Source organism: Heloderma suspectum, chromosome 15, assembly GCF_057233095.1.
Source record: "Heloderma suspectum isolate Gila_16-S chromosome 15, 16-S_ref, whole genome shotgun sequence".
In the NCBI taxonomy this organism is placed as follows: Eukaryota; Metazoa; Chordata; class Lepidosauria; order Squamata; family Helodermatidae; genus Heloderma; species Heloderma suspectum.
The window spans coordinates 812,110-829,081 of NC_139472.1; the positions used below are offsets into that span (position 1 = coordinate 812,110).

A 16,972-nucleotide genomic window follows, 5' to 3' on the forward strand; every position below is an offset into this window, starting at 1 on the left:
CACTTCATCAGGAGGAAGAAGCTGGAACCAATCCCACAAAACCAGTTTGCCACAGGCTGCCTCTTGCTCACTAACTGTATCCACAGCGCACGGAGTAACACTCCTAATCCTATCAATTTTATCTGCAAAGTGCCTTGCCAAGGCCTCACAGAGGCCTTAGAATGCTCCAGTGGTTCTGGAACCACTGGACCGACTAGGCTCCGGACCACTTGGAACAGCCTCCTGGGAGAGCACTCTGCAGACGCAATAGAGGCAGCATAATATTCCTTTTTTGCTGCCTTCACCGCCACGTGATAGGCTGAAGATACAGCTCTAGCCCGTGTCTGATCGTCTTTGGAACGAGACTTCTGCCACCGGCGCTCTAGCCGTCTCGCCTCCTGTTTCAGAGCTCGTAACCGCGGATTGAACCATGGTGCAGTCCGAGCCCTGTTCAGAGGGAGAGGGCGTTTCGGAGCCACCCGATCTAATGCCCCAGTGATTGCGGCATTCCAGCCACCCACCAAGGTCTTGACCGAGTGGCCGTTGGTGTGCTCAAGAGAATCCCCAAGCGTGTTCAGGAATCCATTCGGATCCATAAGACACCTGGGGTGGACCATTTAAATGGGTCCTCCACCCCTGCGGAGGGGTTGTGGAACCAAGAAGTCTAATGTCACCAGATAGTGATTTGACCATGACAAGGGGGTGGTGGATATACCCCCAACTTCCAGATCATTCCCCGTTCCTCCAGAAACAAACATGCACATCAGAGACCACCTCAAGCACCTCAGCCAGGGAGTCAGTCGTGCAGAGGGGTGGATGGTACACGAGCAGAATCCCCAGACTGCCCTTTGGGCCCAACCTCCAGTACGTGCACTCAGCAACCTTGGTCTCCCGGAGAGGGGGTCTGGATAGCCTTATCCGCCATGAAAAATGGGCATTTCTGCCCTGGGAATGGGCACCAACTGGATCCAGAAGGGCTCCAAGCCTTTCAGGGCATTGCACTTGCTGAACTGCCAAATTGGTTCTTGCTGCCCAGCCTGAGTGATCCTGACATTTCTGTTGGCCCCAACCAAGGCATTCCTCGATGGCGTGAATAAGGACAATGGTTTCCTGTCACACTATGGGTGTTAATTAACTTAGCATTGCTAGGAGGAGGGTGTTTGCGCCAATTACCGCTACTGGAAGCAGTCACTGGGCTTAGTTTGCATGCCTTTGAGGTTCAATTGAACTTTCACAGCCTGGAGTTTTTGCATTTTGTCCCCATTTGACTCCAAGGTTGGCAGGTTCCCCACTCCTCCATACTCTACGCTCACATGCGTAGCCTCCTGCCAGGAGGCTAACACGTCTCGCTCCATCTGTAGTGGATTCTGGTCCCTGAAAGCTTATACTGCAATCAACGCGTTGTTCTTTAAGGTGCCACAGGTCTCGCTGTGGCTTTTACTGCGACAGAATCATGCCGCTCTGCCCCTGGAAGCATCCCCCAACAGTTCCTTTGGGATTCTGCTTCTCTTTGGCCAGCACAGCTCGCCTACAGCTTTTCCTGGCTCCTGCTCAGAAACGCTTGGGCCAAACCCCTGCTGGCGGCTACTTACCGATCACCAGTAGCTGGCCAGGCTCACATTGCATGGATTCTCTCTTCCTCCACGATCAGTGTTCAGCGCCGTCTTGACTATACTAGGCCCACAAGCACAGATTCAGAGCCAGAAAAGACTGCATCATTCAATGATATTTTAATCATGGTTAACATAGATTGCATGATCTCCTGCTGGCCATTTTGTGCCCCTACCCAGGAGGTGCCCAGGGCAGAACCCTGTTTCATCGGAAGCTGGCTTCTATGGTCCACACTGACCGACTGGCGGCAGCGGCTCTCCGTTGGCTCAGGCAGGAATTTCTCTAGTCCCAGCCAAGATGCCGCCAGGGCTTCAGCCTGGGGCCTTTGCTGTGCTCCACCATGAAGCTATGGGCCTCCCGTCGGGCTTTCTCCCCACCTTATAGTTACACTACTGCCACGGGCGCCCCTGAAGATGCAGCATCTTGGGCTGTCGTGTGCCGTCTGGCCAGCCCTCCCTGCCTCGTGCTTGAGAATACCAGCATGCCCAGCTAGCTGGGACAGTTCCCCTTGGCCCACCCTGGCTGGCTAACAGATGCCAAGTAGGGCTGTGGCATTTGTCCTACATTGTCCTCCTTGCCAGCTGCAGACACCATGGACACGGCTGGCTCCTTTGAGCTCTTCCAAGATCCAGCCTGGACTGAGAGATTCCTAGGGTTGTCCTGCAGCGGTGGTCTTTGCTGCAGTTCGAAGAACAGCTTCCAAAAGGGACCCAGGAAGCCAGGCCTCTCCTGCTGGGGCTGGGAGGGAGAGGTGGGCCCTCCAGCTTCCACGGCGATGCCACTTCTGCATGGGAAGAAGGCCCAGGGAGCCATCACCATCATGCCTGGCTGGTCTCCTCGGGAGGGGCAGGGAAGGTAATCTGCTGTCAAAGGAAGTAATTGAGCTGCTCCTTTGAAGGATCTTGCTCCGCAACACAGCACAATGATGCACTGTGGGCTGCAGGTCCAGAGGTGCCAACATCGTGCATCAGCCGTGGCAGCACGGAGCAACAGCATCACCGGCCAGTGGCGCAATGCAGCCTCAGGCCCCGGAGAAGGGACTTGTTTCCCACTCCAGAGGGTGGCAGGGTGCCCTGGAGATGTGGCAGCTGGCTGCTCAATGTATGCTCAGAGGCACTCTTGTCTTCATGTTAACTCTTACCTTTGTAGGCCAGGCTTACCCAACTTGGTGCCCCCCAGAAGTGTGGACCACAATCCCCCAGCCAGCACTGGGAGTTGTAGTCCAACACATCTGGGGGGCCCAGGTTGGAGGAGGCTGTTCTCTGCTGAGGAAACAGGGAACAGCAAGCAGGGCCCATGGCCCCTCTCAGCAGTGGGGCTGCCACCTTGTCCCCAGCTTCCTGGCAGGGCTGCTGCTATTTTAGCAGCTTTGTGACAGGCAGGAATCCAATAGGTTCAGCATCCCTTTCTTTCTAGAGCAAGTGGAAACACAGATGCCCTGCAGGATAAGACCGGGAGGGGTCCATCCAGTGACTGGGAGTCTGCTGAGTCCATGTTCTGTGTCCCCCCCCCCCCAGCAGCCTCCAGGAAGCTCACCCTGCCACTTACCAGGAAGCCCACCTCCACCCTGCTGACCAGCCTCTGCCAATGAGAGCGAGCCTCCGAACAGGAAGACTGCCCCAGCAAAGAGCCGCTGGGTCCCTGGCAGCATTTGTCCCATCCTTTAGGAAAGCCATCCCAGTATGTGAGCAACTGCTCGGATTTCAGCCTCCCCCCGCCCCCAACGCACACCTATGTTGAAGCAGCACAAGAGCCCCATTTGTGGAAGGGGTGGGGAGCAGAGTAGGGAGTGACCACCCCCTTTCTAAGGCACAGGTCACTACCTGCCAGAAGGGAAAAGCGGAAGGCAGCCTCCTGCTGGGCCTCAAGCGAGCACTAAGCAGAACCATGAACCGGGCTGATGCCTGAGCGTGGGAGGCCCGCTGCCGGGAAAACAGGGCTTGACCACACCCTGCACATGTATTTCCTGGGGAGTAGAGCATGAATCAAGCCACCTCCCCGGGATATAAGCAGGCAGGAGCCACAGGCGAGCTCCCCACGCCCAGGGCTCCCGGCTGGCACGGGGGGGGGTAGGCCTGGCAAAGAGCCCCCCCCCCTGCAGGGCAGGTGGTGTCAGCACGGCTTTCAGGAGTGCCACTTGCAGCTAGGAGGCTGCCCCAGACATCCAGAAAATGCCAGACCTGGCATGCAGGGTTGGTACAGCCAGGCACCTGCTGAGGGCCCACACTGCAGGAGGGGCTCACTGGCAAAAGCCCCCAGGCGTGCCCCTCTGCTCCCCCATTGCAGGTAGCCTCTCGCTCTGGCCCAGGCAATGGCCAGCGGTGGGGAGCAGCAGCAGCAGATGCCACAGCCTGCTTGTGCAATGCCCCATGGCTGCCAAGTGAAGGGCGGTGGCCAGGAGCCAGAGCAGCAGGCCAGAATGGGGGCGAGAAGGCAGACACCCTGAGGGAGGGGTCATGGAGGGCCTTGGCCAAGGACCCCCAGCCCCACTGCCAGCCCTGGCCCCCACTGCCGTGGGTGCACAGGTAATCTCTAATGCAAAGGGTGGGGGTTTCACTGAGGGCCCTCGCCCGAGGGGAGAAGGGCTCAGCCGCATTCAGCCCCAGAACCTGCCTTCAAGGCCAGGGCTGCACCATAAGGGCATCAGAAGAGCCCTAAGACTGGATCAGACCAAGGGCCCACCTCGCCCAGCGTGCTGCTCCCACAGTGGCCAACCAGATGCCGATGGGAAAGGACGCGCGAAGGAGGAGCAGGGGGCAGGCGGAAGAGAGGAGACGCCTCCTTTGAAAGCTCCCATCTCTGTGCAAGTCAGGCACTGGGACAAAGGAAGCCACGTCAGCCAGAGTCAGACCCTGCTGGGTCCATCCAGCCCAGTATTGCAGATGCTGACTGGCAGCTGCGGCTCTCCAGGGTTTCAGGCAGCAGGCTTCCCCGCCCTACCTGGAGATGCTGCCGGGGGATCCAACCCGGGACGTTCTGCCTGCGGAGCCTGTCCAGCTTAGAGACTTTGCTGGCCCACTTTCCAGGGGGTTGCTGTGTTAGTCCATTGCAGTACAAAAAGGGAATCTTGTGGCACCTTTAAAGACTAACAGATTTATTCTGCTTATGCCAGAATAAGTTTGCTGGTCTGTAACAGTGCCACCACAAGACCGCTTGTTGTTTTTGCTAGTCCAAGCATTCCCTCTACTGGCAATGCCAGGCAGCTCTCCAAGATGTCCTGATGCTGGGAAGATTTCACCTGCATGCACCAGAGGGGGAGCTGCTCACATTTCCCTATGCAGCCTCACTACACCTCTGTGGACAGCAATGTTCCAGTGTGTTTGTTGACTGAGGAGCAGCATGAAGGCTTTCTGAAAGCCCTCTGGGTTGCCCAAACACTTCTACACAACTGGAGAAGAAAGGGAAGACTCAGCTGGGGTGTCTCACCGAGACACGCTGCTCAGCCAAGTGTGTCTCTATGAGGAGAGACTGAAAGAACTGGGCCTGTTTAGCTGTGAGAAAAGAAAACTGAGGGGAGATAGGATAGCGCTCTTCAAGAACTTGAAAGGTTGTCCCAGAGAGGAAGGCCAGGATCTCTTCTCGATCCTCCCAGAGTGCAGGACATGGAAAGGTATCCTGATGAGCAAAGTAGCTCAAAGTGGGCTAGATGAAACAACAATCTGGTGGATCCACAGTTGGCCACAGAAACAGACTCAAAGAGTGCTTCTCAATGGGACCTTCTCAAACTGGGGAGAGGTAACGAGCGGGGTACCGCAGGGCTCAGTCCTGGGCCCAGTGCTCTTCCACATTGTTATGAATGATTTGGAAGAGGTGGTGCAGGGAATGCTGATCAAAGTTGCAGATGACACAAAATTGGGCGGGATAGCTAATACTTTGGAAGACAGAAACACAATTCAAAGTGATCTTGATAGGCTGGAGCACTGGGCAGAAAGCAGAATGACATTTAATAGGAATAAATGCCAAGTTCTGCACCTAGGAAAAAGAAACCAAATGCACAGTTTCAAGATGGGGGATACGTGGCTCAACAACATGACAAGCAAGAAGGATCTTGGAATTGTTGTCGATCACAAGCTGAATATGAGCCAACAATGTGATGTGGCTGCAAAAAAGGCCAATGCTCTTTTGGGCTGCATTCATAGAAGTAGTAGATCCCCTCTACTCAGCACTGGTTAGGCCTCATCTGGAGTACTGTGTCCAGTTCTGGGCACCACACTTTAAGAAGGATGCAGACAAGCTGGAGAGGGTTCAGAGGAGGGCAACGAAGATGATCAGGGGACTGGAAACAAAGCCCTATGAAGAGAGACTGAAAGAACTGGGCATGTTTAGCCTTGCGAAGAGAAGACTGAGGGGAGATAGGATAGTGCTCTTCAAGTACTTGAAAGGTTGTCCCAGAGAGGAAGGCCAGGATCTCTTCTGGATCATCCTAGAGTGCAGGACACAGAATCATGGGCTCAAGTTACAGGAAGCCAGATTCCGGCTGAACAGCAGGAAAAACATCCTGACTGTTAGTGCAATATGACAATGGAAGCCATGACCTAGGAAGGTTGTGGGCTCTCCCACACTGGAGGCATTCCAGATGAGGCTGGACAGCCATCTGTCAAGGATGCTCTGACTTGGATTCCTGAATTGGCCAAGGGGTTGGACTCGAGGGTCTTGTAGGGCCCTTCCAACCCTACTATTCTATGATCTTAAAACGGGCTTCTGTTATTGCGGCTGCCAGAGAGATTACCGCCTCTCCGCCTTTCCCAGTGGGAAAACAGCTACATACAGCCCACGGGAGGAACAGGGATTTTGGAGAAGGTGAAATCGACAAAGGGTCTGCTGGCACCCTGAAGACTACCAAATTGAGCATAGACTTTCATGGGCCATCAGATCTATGGAATATCTAAGGTGGCAGATAGATATACACACAGATGCATGAAGGGAGAGGAAAAAATTTTGCCCACGAAGTCAGGGTGGAATGTAAGAAATATGTGGATAATCATTGTAAATAATTTGTCATTACAATGATAATTAAAGCTTAGATGCATGTAAAGTAAATTACAATGACAATTCACAAAATAGCATTGCTAACTGATCATACCACAGGTGTTAAACGCCTGGACACAGATAAGAGGACCTTGGGGATTGGAGTTGCTCACCTCCCAGAGGCCAGCTAGAAATTCAACCACCACCAAAAAGCAGGAATCTCTTCTTCCTTCCAGGCTCATAGAAATAAAGAGTGGTTCAGAAATTGCATGAATACAAATATCTTTATTCAACATCCAATAGAATTAGGGCATCTGTGGCAATTCAATAGACTTAAAATGTGTCTGTACAACACAGATTTTTACAAGCAGCTGTACCTACAGTAATAAGCACACAAAAGGGCACACCATAGAATTTGTATATCAGAGACCATCCACAAAAGCGATACAAAGGAGAGAGAATTTCAAACATTTTCTTGACAAGGATCCAGTACCAGATCCACCAAAATCCAGTACCACCAAACTTCCAAAACGGGGGAAAGATTGAGTAGAAGAAATAAAGCCATGCGATGCACGTTTGTCAGGAAAGGAGTGAGAAATACTTTCAACAAAAGAGGAGGGAGGCCTGCAAATGCAGGCAGCTGTTCCCCCTGCAACAGCATAAGGCTGCCATCCAGGAGTAAGCCAGGGCTGGGTTTCCGCAAGCCCCCAAAGCACGGATCCTGGCTGGGGCTGCTCAGCCCACTGGCTTCACACCAGCATTTGCCTCCCCCGCACCATCCAGGAGTGCATGGAAGGGAACGTGCCAGGCACCGCAGGAAGCAAGTGCAGGGACTCCCGGCGCTTTGGTTTTCTTAGCAGGCACTGAACGGAACCCAGCCGGAGCCCTCCTTCCACTACCCACGCAGCCAGGAGGAACATACTTTGTGCACGGGAAAGCATCCTGGAAGCAGCCAAGCCAGACTTGCGCGATGTGTTGCTCAGACAGCCCCACCTCCTGTGCAAAACTAGAGCCCAGCTCCCAAACACCGCTGGCACAGCCTGGGGGATGCCTGCAGGAAGGCCGGAGAGGTGCCCGGCAGGAGAGGCCGCTGCTCAGCGCAGGAGAAGCAGCTTGTGTGCCGGCCCTGGTGCTCACCTGCGGGGGAAGGAACTCTGTGAGAAGAGGCGGCTGCGGCGAGGCGAGGCCAGAGGTGTGCTGGGGACGAGCCAGGGGTGCCCATGCAGGCAGCCCCCTCCCAGGAACCCACCCAGGGCACGCTCCGCCACGGAGTGCTCACGCCGGGGGTGCTGTGGTGCTGCAGTGCTGCTCAGGTGGCCTGGCGCTTCTGTGCCTCACCCCCCACATGTGGCTTGTTGCTGGCACCCGCCCAGGGGCTCAGCTCCAAGGGGGCCAGCCAGGAAAGCACCCCGTGCCTCACACCCAGTGCTGCAGCCCAGAAGCCAGGAACACAGAGGGGAGGGGAGGGGAGGGGGCTGCCGGAAGAGGCACATACAGGCCTACAGAGGCTCTGCTAGGGGGGCACAGCCCTGCTCAGGTGGACTTGGAGACCTGTAGGAGGCAAAAAGAGGCGGCCTTACGCAGCTGCCGGGCAAAACCAGCCGGGCCAGCAAAGTGTGGCCCGTGAACCCTGACTCTGGGCAGAAGGGAGACGCGATGCCACAGCAGGAGAGAGGCAATCCCGATTCCGTTGGCAGCTACCGGCGGGGCGGGGCGCCCGCCTGCCAGGGGAGCCCACTGTCGAGAGATACAGCCAGAACCTGAGGACTCCTCTGCGTCCCCAAGAGGAGGATCTCCTCTGCTCCTTTCTGTCTGTGTGTGTGTGGGGGGGGGGGGGGCTGGACATTCCCCAACTGGGTTCCTCAAGGCACCGCAAGAAGCCGAATCCTGCCCCTCGAGGCCCCCAAGCACAAGCCGCAGCCAGCTCCCGCCACCCTCCGCTCGCACACCTCTGTCTGCAACAGCGGTGTGGCCTTTTCCGTCTCCCAGGGACTGCTGTTGCTGTGGGTTCCATGTTCCACCTCTACTTCCATGTGGCAAAGGGGGTGCCTGACTCTGGGCTGGAGCCAGAGGGGTTGCCCCCTCCAAAGAAGCCCCACACACCCCGTCCTTACGCCCTGCTCCATAACAGATGCTGTGCTAGACGCTCCAGCTCCGGCCCTACAGGAGGGAGGGGGAACGGGGGGCCCAGGCGTTGCTGCACTGCAGCTGCCATCAGCCCTGCCCCCTGGCCATGCTGGGTGGGGTGGAGGGGAGCTACAGTCCAACAACATCTGGGGAGCTACAGTCCAACAACATCTGGGGGGCCACCCCCCCCCTCCTTGGAACTGGGACCAGGAGAGAGAATTCCCCTCATCTCAGGATTGCCCCCCACACACACACACACACACCCCACTTTGGCCACTGAACTGTCCTCCCAACGGGGCCCTGTAAGCGAGGCAAAGCCTGCCCAGGCAGAGCTCACCTCCTCCAGAAGAGGAGAGGCCTTCTGCAGTGCCATCTTTGGTGGCCGCAACCACTGCTCCTTTAGCCTCCTGAGCCCGCAGATCTGGCTCCTGTTCCTGCCGTGTGGCTCCCTCCAGCTGCCGCACCTGGCTGGAGAGGCATCCTATCTCCCTCTCCTGGAACAGAGCCCTGATGTGGGCCAGGCTGTCCTCCAGCGTGGCTGGTCCGGAGAAGTGGCACCGCTCACCCAGCTGCTGCACCTCCTCCTCCAGCTTGGCCCGCTCAAATTTCTCTCCGGCCAGATCCTTGGCGAGGGTTTCCAGGGCCAGCGCAGCCACGCAGCCGCTCTGCTCCAGCTTGGTCAGGTTCCTAGCAGCGTCCCGGTGAGCCACTGCCAGGGCATCCTGCAGGACGGCCATCTCGGCCCACAGCTGCGTCTCCACGCTTTCTTTCTCCTCCAGCTGGGAAAGGGCCTGAGCAGCCCTGGCCTGGGACGCAGCCAGCTCTCCTTGGTGCTGGGCCTCCAGGCACCTCATCTGGGCTCCCAGCTCTGCCACCGCTGCCCGTTCGGCCTGCAGTTGCTGGTGGTCCTTCCCCCAGTCCGCACCCAGGTCCTTTATCTGGGTGGGCAAGGACACATTCAGAGAACATCTCGGCGCTGGGAACCGCAGAGTGTGCCGTGCTGCCGAGGACGGAGTAGCGGCAGGCAGTGCTGGCCCTGCGAGCCCGCTTGCCGCCCGCTTGCCACCGCAGGGCCGCCCCCTCCCCTACTTCAGCATCCAAACTGGCAGCAGCAGTGAACACATGGGAAGTTCCCAACTTTAAAAATTAAGAAATAGGTGAACAGATGGAGAAGGAGGTTAGACATAGTGAGCAGAGATGAAAGCTGAGGGGGTGGAAAGGGGAGAAGGAAAGGGGCACAAGGCAGATATATGACAGATAGCTTCTTAGGAAATTGACTGGCGGCGGGAGGAAACTACAGGCAAATCAAGGAGCAGGATTCTGGCACTAACAAACAAATCCAGACACCTGCGACTGCATTGCTCCGCTAGAGGAACAGATACAGGGAAATCTTATTTGTTCCATTTCAAATAAACGGGAAAGGGTTCAGGGTGAATTTGGCAGCCTACAGCTGGCTCTGGTGTATTAGCTCCCAGCTCAATTTAGCACCATCAGAGTCCTGCTGCTACCTTCTGCTGGATCATCTCGATGTCAGCAGTCATGTCAGCCAGGTATTGTTCTGGAGATACCTGGAGAGCAAAGTGAGAATGAGCAATTGGGCACAGGAATCAGACCACCTCCCTGATATATCCAGGCCCCCTGCAACAAAGGGACAAACTGACTCTTGATGTGGGGAGCAGGGCCTCCACAGTTCTGGCTCTGCTTGTCTGAGAGGCGTCTTCCTGCCAGGCAGCCAGCCACTTCCACCTGAACTCTGTAGCCTGACTTAAAGAACCACTGTTATCAGGGTTCAGGGCTCCACAGCCATTCTGATCCTAAAATAGCTATACGCGGCAAATACACTTTTTGCTGGGTTGCCAGAAGGCACTGCAGGGAATTGGCAGAAGATTAGCATCACTGAAGGGAGCATCTGCAGCAGGACCCCTCCCCCCCCGCCCTGCCTGTGGACATTAACAAGGAGCCAGTGAAGAAGGACCCCAAGAACTAGGAGAACCTGCCCACACACGGAGAGTGGAAAAAATGGGGGCACTTTACCCCCACACTGCTCGGCAGGACAGAAGGACTCCAGCTCTTCTCCAGTCTTGGAAATGCTAAGAGGAAAGGAAACACAGTGAGGAGCCTAGTGAAGGAAGGAAGGCTTCCAGGGCCAAGAGACAGATGTGGAGGAAGCAGCTGCTCTGTCCACCTGGAAGTCTCAACACTTTTTGCAAGGGAAGCAACTTGAGGGGTAGGCAAGCAAAAGAGCAGCATCGAGGCAAACACAGCAGGAACTGCAGTTGAGAGGAAAAACACGGTGACCTGAGTTGGGAAGGTTTTTCCTTTTAGCAAGACCAACAGCCAGTGATCCCACCTGAATGGCCTTTTACTTCCAATTTACAAATGCCAATTAGAATCACCTCTGCCATATGAAAGAAAGACTAAGAACAGAGAAATTTCAAAATATATTTAGAGTTAAACATTTTGGCTTCCACCCTTATCAGTAGCTGTGATGTCCTGACTACATCCATAGTGGATCCCAAGCCCCCTTGTTGCTTTGCTGCCATGCAACTTACACCTCCCTCTCAGTGTGTGCATGCATGCATGCATTATATACACATGATTATACATGACACATACCATATGTTCAAGATGCTTCCCAACCATGGAGGCCCTTCAGCATACATTTTACCAGATTATTATTAGCTACGTGTTTTTATTTGTACTAGTTTTTAAAAATGTATTTAATATGGTATACAATAGTGACAAATTCACAAAAACAGAATGAAATTTCACACACACAAAAGGTTCTTGGCAATTATTATAAAAGCTTGAGTATGTTTGCAATCAATTAGACTGTTTGTACATTAATATTATATCATTTATACAGGGTAACGTTCTGTTCTATTTTAAAGTGAGAGTTTTTCTCCAGAATGAAGAGCAACTTACAGGTGGTCTGAGAACAGTTTCATTATTGACATACTAAATAATACTTGTAGGGTTTTTTTAAAAACTTTTAATTATAAAATTATGTTGAAAATTTTTTAAAAGAGCAGAAAAGCAGTATAAGAGCATTTGAAACTAGGCAAAAAGGATAAATACGTATATATATAAGAATCCAGCTGCTCCCTTGCAGCCAGAGGCCTGCAGAGTGGAAATGGCAGGCAGTGGTCTATACTGCAGGGCTGCTGTGAACCTAGCCCCCCCCCCCTTTGCTTCTCTCTACCACTGCACCTTGGAGGACTGTAACCACAGACTACAGTTCCAATTCTAATTTAAAAAAAAAATTAAAAATAATAGGCATAATAATGTCACATTTTAAAAGTATGATAAAAATCCCGCGCCCCCCAAAACAGGAAGCACCATTCTAAGATCCTCCTACCGATGGTCCTCAGCCCGAATCTTCTGCTCTTGGTGGCCTCGCCTTCTCGAGGCTTCCATTTCGAACCTTCTACCCCGCTTCCCGGTATCCTTCGCGCGTGATTCCCCGGTGTTCGCATCCCACCAGTCAGGGAAGAGAGAAAGGGAGGGGGTGGGCGGCCGACCAATCAATCGCGCACGGGGGCGGGCGCCGGGAAGCGGGGGGGAGGGTTCAAATGGAAGCCGAGAGCAGCGGGCGGAAGACGGGTGAGAAGATCCAGTGAGAGCGGCGAGATGGAGGAAGAGCAAGTAAGGCGGCGGGGGAGTCCTAGAGCGGCGCTTCCTGCTTCGCAGGGGGGGGGGACTTCCGAGCTTTCTCCGACTCGCCGAAGATGGTAGTGTCTGGCCGGGGGACCTCCGGGGACGGTTTTCGGGAAGGCTGGCTCCGCTTGACGGACTCGAGCACGCCCCGGGAGGGGAGAGAGCGGAGGGCAGGAAGGCCTGGCGTGCTGTGGTCCACGGGTCGCGAAGAGTCGGGCCCGGCTCGGCGGCAGCAGCTCGGAGTGGCCGGTGGCGGTGGTTCAGGCGGTCAGGCGCTTCGTGGCCCCACGGGCCGCTGCGCGCCAGGCCTTCCGGGGAGAGCCCGCACTTCTTAACCTCGCGTAGAGCCTTGTACGAAAATGCTCCCCCGCGAGTATCGGCCCCGCCTGCATGCAGCGGCCCCGCGAGGCTGACCGCCGCCGCGGCCCTGACGCGCCTCGCCCCCTTCAGGAGGGCGTCCGCAGCCCGCCGGCGCGCGAGTTCCCGGGGCGGCTCCTGAGGCGAGGGCGCGCGCTCCCCCGTTCGTTGCCTTGTGCGTGTTCTGCGTCTTCGCGTTTTATGGTTTTTAATCTGGGGACGCTCCGGAGAGCCTTCGTCAGCGGGCGGCTCAACACGGGGCGCGCGTCTCCGTGCGGGAACGGCCGCCGTAAGCGCGAGCGCGCGAGGCTTCCCGCGAGCAGCAGCTGCCGAGCCGGGGGAACGCTCGAGCCGCAGCAAGCGACGCTGCGGGGCTCGCGGCGCGCTGCTCGTCGTTTCCCGCTGCCGCGGGCGGCCTTACGGCGCGGCCCTACCGTGGCTGCTCCGAAGCGAGTCCCGCTGCGCTGAACGAGGCTCCTCCCGGGAGAGGGGCGCGGCTCGGCCTCCCGTTGTCCCGCGCGCGGAGCCCCGCCGCCGCGCCTCCCGGCCGCTGGCGCGCGCCTCCTTCCCTCCCTCCGGGGCCGGGCTGCCGCGCTGCCGCCAGCCGCCCCGAGAGCAGCGTCGCCGGCCTCCCCGCGGCTGCGCCGCCCGGCGGGGCCTCTGCTTGCGTTCGGCGCCCCCGCGCGCCCCGCCCGAATCGGGGAGGGCGGGGCCGCCCCGGCGGCGGGGCTCTTGCGGGGCTCCGGCCGGCCGGGCCCCAGGCCCTTCCTCGGCCTACGCCTGCGTTCCGGCGAGCGGGACCTTTGGGTTATACTTCGGAGACGCTCCTGGGCAGGTGCGGGGGGCGCGTTCCATGGGAGGGGGCAGAGTACAGCCCCCCCCAGCACTCTAGCATAGGGGCGGGGCCATTCGGACCGCGGGGGGCGGGGTTTGGCCCCAGGCCTGCGGTTGTGCACCCCTGCTGCCCTCGAGTCTCCCAGTGCCCCAGCGTCCTAGGCGAAGCTGCGGCATCCCACTTCCTGGCCCCCTCTGCTTCCCTCTCCCTCCTGGCTTCACAGCTCAGTCGCCAGCCATGTGGGCCAGAAGGGGGGGCTCTGAGGGGGGGCAGAGTGGGGGGCTCCAAGAACACAGTGACAGCTGCGCGGCAGTGCTGCAGGGGGGTGCCTATGGCTGGCAAGGAGGCTCCCTCAGAGGAGGAGAGGGGGCAGAGCACACCTTCCTTTGGCAGCAGGGTGAGAACGGGGGCTTCCCTCCCACAGCAGCCAGAGAGGGCCCATCCTTTGGGGTGTTATAGAAACTTGTAATATGTCTGTTATCCCATGATTTTATAAGCTAGGCTATGTCTATTTTACCTCTGTGTGAGATTGTCATGCTAAACAAAGACACAGTGCCTTATCAGAGACTCAGGAATGCCAAGAACGTGTTTATTAGAATACAAGGCTACCTCTCTGCGCATGCCTAGATATGTAAAAGGTGCTGCCTGTTTTTTGTTTCCCTCTCAGTTAAACAAAGAGAGTACAGCGCAAGCGTAAGACAACCCCCAAAGGTCTTGCCTATATAAACTTTTGGATCACATCACTTGTCACCTTTGTTGGAGCGTTAGCCCCAAGGGTTGCCTTATTCTGCAGAATAAAATCGTGTTGGACCAGATCTCTGCCTCCTCTCGTTCTTGGTAAACAAATTGGAAAGTCTACCAGGGAAAAGAACACAATTTTTGTAACAGGGGGAGGGGGGTAGATTTATTGTGCCTTGCAAAGTCTTTCTCACTGCATTCGTTCTTGTTTTGTTCCCCAGGCAACTTTAGAAGAAAAAATCTACGAGGATTTTGCCCTTCTGGAAAATGTTCACAAGGAGGTAGGCGCAGGCCCCTCATGGGGAGCAGGCTGGGCAGCAGGAGGGGGTTCCAATTAAACCAGGGATGGGGAATGGGTGGCTCTCCAGGTGGTGTTGGGCTACAGCTCCCAGTATCCCTCACCGCTTGGTGTTGCAGTCCAGGAACATCTGGACCTGTTTCCCACCCTTTCATGAAACGCTCCTATCCTTTGTGGCGCAATTTCAAGTTCAGCACAAGCCTTTCATTTGCTCAATCCAAAGTGGCGGGCATTCCCCATGCTCTGGGCCTGCAGGAGAGGAATCGCTGCTGTCTTGTGGAAACCTGATGATGGAGGGTCAAGAGACAAACCTCTACTGGCTTCTGAAGCCCCTCTAGCCTTCTCTGCCCCCCCCCCCATCTGCCCAGGAACTCTTTCCTAAATGCGCCAACTGCAGCTGTGTGCAGGAAGAGGAGCTGCAGCCTTCCCTTGCCTGGTGCCCTCCGGGTGTCGTGGACTCCAACTCCCTGCTGGCTGGCTGGCTGGAGGATTCTGGGAGTTGTACCCAACGCCTCCAGAGGGCACCAGGTTGGGGGAGGCTGGGGGACAGCTTTCCTTCCATCCCATGTGCTTCCCTCTCTCCCTTTCCAAGCAATCTGCAAGGGGAACTTGCACCATCCAAATCCCAGGCACTCCTGCCTGCCTCTGCATCGCGGGTGCTCTCTTCTGGATCCCCAGGAATGGATGGCCCAGGGTAGGCCCAGGAGATGCTCTTCCTCCCTCCCCAACCCATCCGCTTTACACTCCCAGAACCCTCTGTTTGCACAGCTGTTTCGCTCACATCTAGTTTGCGCTGCAGCCTGCCCTCTCCACCCATCTGCTCTCCACAGCATGCCACTCTTGCTGGCTGTGGTTCTACCTATCCCCTCAAAAAAATAATTTGGCAGAGGATCTGTGACTCCCTCCCTAGTTCACTGCTGGTGCTGATGCTGATGCAAATTGCAAGAGGGGAACTTGAAGCAAAAGTTGGGGGGGCAATTTGGAGGAATGGGGAGCTGGAAAGACAATTCTGCAGGAGAGGGGCTGTCCTTTACTGTCACTTTGTTGTGGAGGCGCTTTCTCCATCTGCTTCTGCTGGACTAGGTCCAGGCCCTGGGGCTGGGTTGGTTGGAGATCCAAGAGCTGCTAAAAGCAGAGGAGGGGAAGGTGGCCTCGCTGGAAGCCCAGGTCCAGCAGCTGAACTACCAGGAGGAGACGGCCCAGGTCAGGGAGGAGGCCTCGGCGGTGCAGCTCCAGGCTGAGATCGCTCTGCTGGAGGAGAAGGTGGAGGCGGCTGGGCAGGGCGCGGCGGAGAGCACGGCACAGCTGGAGAGGGGTCACCATGAGGCAGAGCTCATCCTCGAAGCCACCCTGGCTCAGCTGGCCACCGAGCGACAGGCGAGGGCAGCGCTGGAGGCCACGCTGGAGGAAGCTCCTGGGCTCAATGGGGAGCTATCTCAGCAGGGCCAGGGGGCCGAAGGAGCGGCAGCCACCAAGGAGGCCCCCTGCGTGGAGCTGCAGGAGGAGGCCAGGGACCTTGGGCTGGAGGCCTCTCCTCTCCCGGAGGAGGTGAGCTCTGCCTGGGCAGGCTTTGCCTCGCTTACAGGGCCCTGTTGGGAGGACAGTTCAGTGGCCAAAGTGGTGTGTGTGTGTGGGTGCCAATCCGGAGATGAGGGGAATTCTCTCTCCTGGTCCGAGTTCCAAGGAGGTGGGGGGGGGGTGGCCCCCCAGCTGTTGGACTGCAGCTCCCCTCCACCCCACCCAGCATGGCCAGGGGGGAGGGCTGATGGCAGCTGCAGTGCAGCAACGCCTGGGCCCCCGTTCCCCCTCCCTCCTGTAGGGCTGGAGCTGGAGCACAGCATCTGTTATGGAGCAGGGCTGCTTCCAGGATGCTTTCCCGTGCACAAAGTATGTTCCTCCTGACTGGGTGGGTAGTGGAAGGAGGGCTCCGGCTGGGTTCCGTTCAGTGCCTGCTAAGAAAACCAAAGCGCCGGGAGTCCCTGCACTTGCTTCCTGCGGTGCCTGGCACGTTCCCTTCCATGCACTCCTGGATGGTGCGGGGGAGGCAAATGCTGGTGTGAAGCCAGTGGGCTGAGCAGCCCCAGCCAGGATCCGTGCTTTGGGGGCTTGCGGAAACCCAGCCCTGGCTTACTCCTGGATGGCAGCCTTATGCTGTTGCAGGGGGAACAGCTGCCTGCATTTGCAGGCCTCCCTCCTCTTGTTGAAAGAGCCTCTCATGCCCTGGTTGACAAACAGGTGTTGCATGGAAGGTGTAATTCCTTCTGCAGGATCTTTCTTCCGTTTTGGAAGTGTGCTGTTGCTTGAACTGGTGCCCTTTTGTCAGCACTCCCTTCACTGGAACATAGCTATACTGGATATTGAATAAAAGTGTTTATACTTGGCCAAGCGCAGAATCCTTTTGC

The 16,972-nt window shown here is 56.7% G+C and overlaps 2 protein-coding genes across 4 annotated transcripts; one reads left to right on the forward strand and one right to left on the reverse strand.

Annotated features, from left to right (window-relative positions):
* Nucleotides 1-6,824: 6,824 nt before the first annotated feature.
* Nucleotides 6,825-12,261, reverse strand: LOC146335139 (uncharacterized). Of its 3 annotated transcripts, XM_084821991.1 has the most exons (6): nucleotides 12,044-12,261; nucleotides 10,720-10,775; nucleotides 10,194-10,253; nucleotides 9,023-9,623; nucleotides 8,054-8,109; nucleotides 6,826-7,695 (listed from the first exon to the last, which is right to left on the reverse strand). In XM_084821991.1, the coding sequence occupies exons 1-5, from the start codon at nucleotides 12,159-12,161 to the stop codon at nucleotides 8,072-8,074; spliced, it is 873 nt and encodes a 290-aa protein (XP_084678117.1). In that variant the 5' UTR covers nucleotides 12,162-12,261; the 3' UTR covers nucleotides 6,826-7,695; nucleotides 8,054-8,071. The 3 variants fall into 3 exon arrangements, with proteins under 3 accessions (XP_084678118.1, XP_084678117.1, XP_084678116.1); XM_084821992.1 differs by lacking the exon at nucleotides 8,054-8,109 and having other exon boundaries at nucleotides 6,825-7,695; nucleotides 9,251-9,623; XM_084821990.1 differs by lacking the exon at nucleotides 8,054-8,109.
* Nucleotides 12,262-13,771: 1,510 nt separating this feature from the next.
* On the forward strand, nucleotides 13,772-16,953 carry LOC146335140 (uncharacterized). Its single transcript, XM_084822289.1, has 4 exons — nucleotides 13,772-13,931; nucleotides 14,349-14,371; nucleotides 14,494-14,553; nucleotides 15,654-16,953. Exons 1-4 carry the CDS (start codon nucleotides 13,772-13,774, stop codon nucleotides 16,470-16,472), a joined length of 1,062 nt encoding a protein of 353 aa, XP_084678415.1. The 3' UTR covers nucleotides 16,473-16,953.
* The last annotated feature ends 19 nt before the right edge of the window (nucleotides 16,954-16,972 follow it).

Coding starts and splice junctions, on each gene's coding strand:
- LOC146335139 (XM_084821990.1), bottom strand. CDS start 12,161: ATGCGAACACCGGGGAATCACGCGCGAAGGATACCGGGAAGCGGGGTA. Junction 9,624..10,193: donor TCGAGATGATCCAGCAGAAG/GTAGCAGCAGGA, acceptor TTGCCCACCCAG/ATAAAGGACCTGGGTGCGGA. Junction 7,696..9,022: donor CCTCTCCTCTTCTGGAGGAG/GTGAGCTCTGCC, acceptor CTTCCCCCGCAG/GTGAGCACCAGGGCCGGCAC.
- LOC146335140 (XM_084822289.1), top strand. CDS start 13,772: ATGTGGGCCAGAAGGGGGGGCTCTGAGGGGGGGCAGAGTGGGGGGCTC. Junction 13,932..14,348: donor CACCTTCCTTTGGCAGCAGG/GTGAGAACGGGG, acceptor GTGTTGGACCAG/ATCTCTGCCTCCTCTCGTTC. Junction 14,554..15,653: donor TGGAAAATGTTCACAAGGAG/GTAGGCGCAGGC, acceptor CTGCTGGACTAG/GTCCAGGCCCTGGGGCTGGG.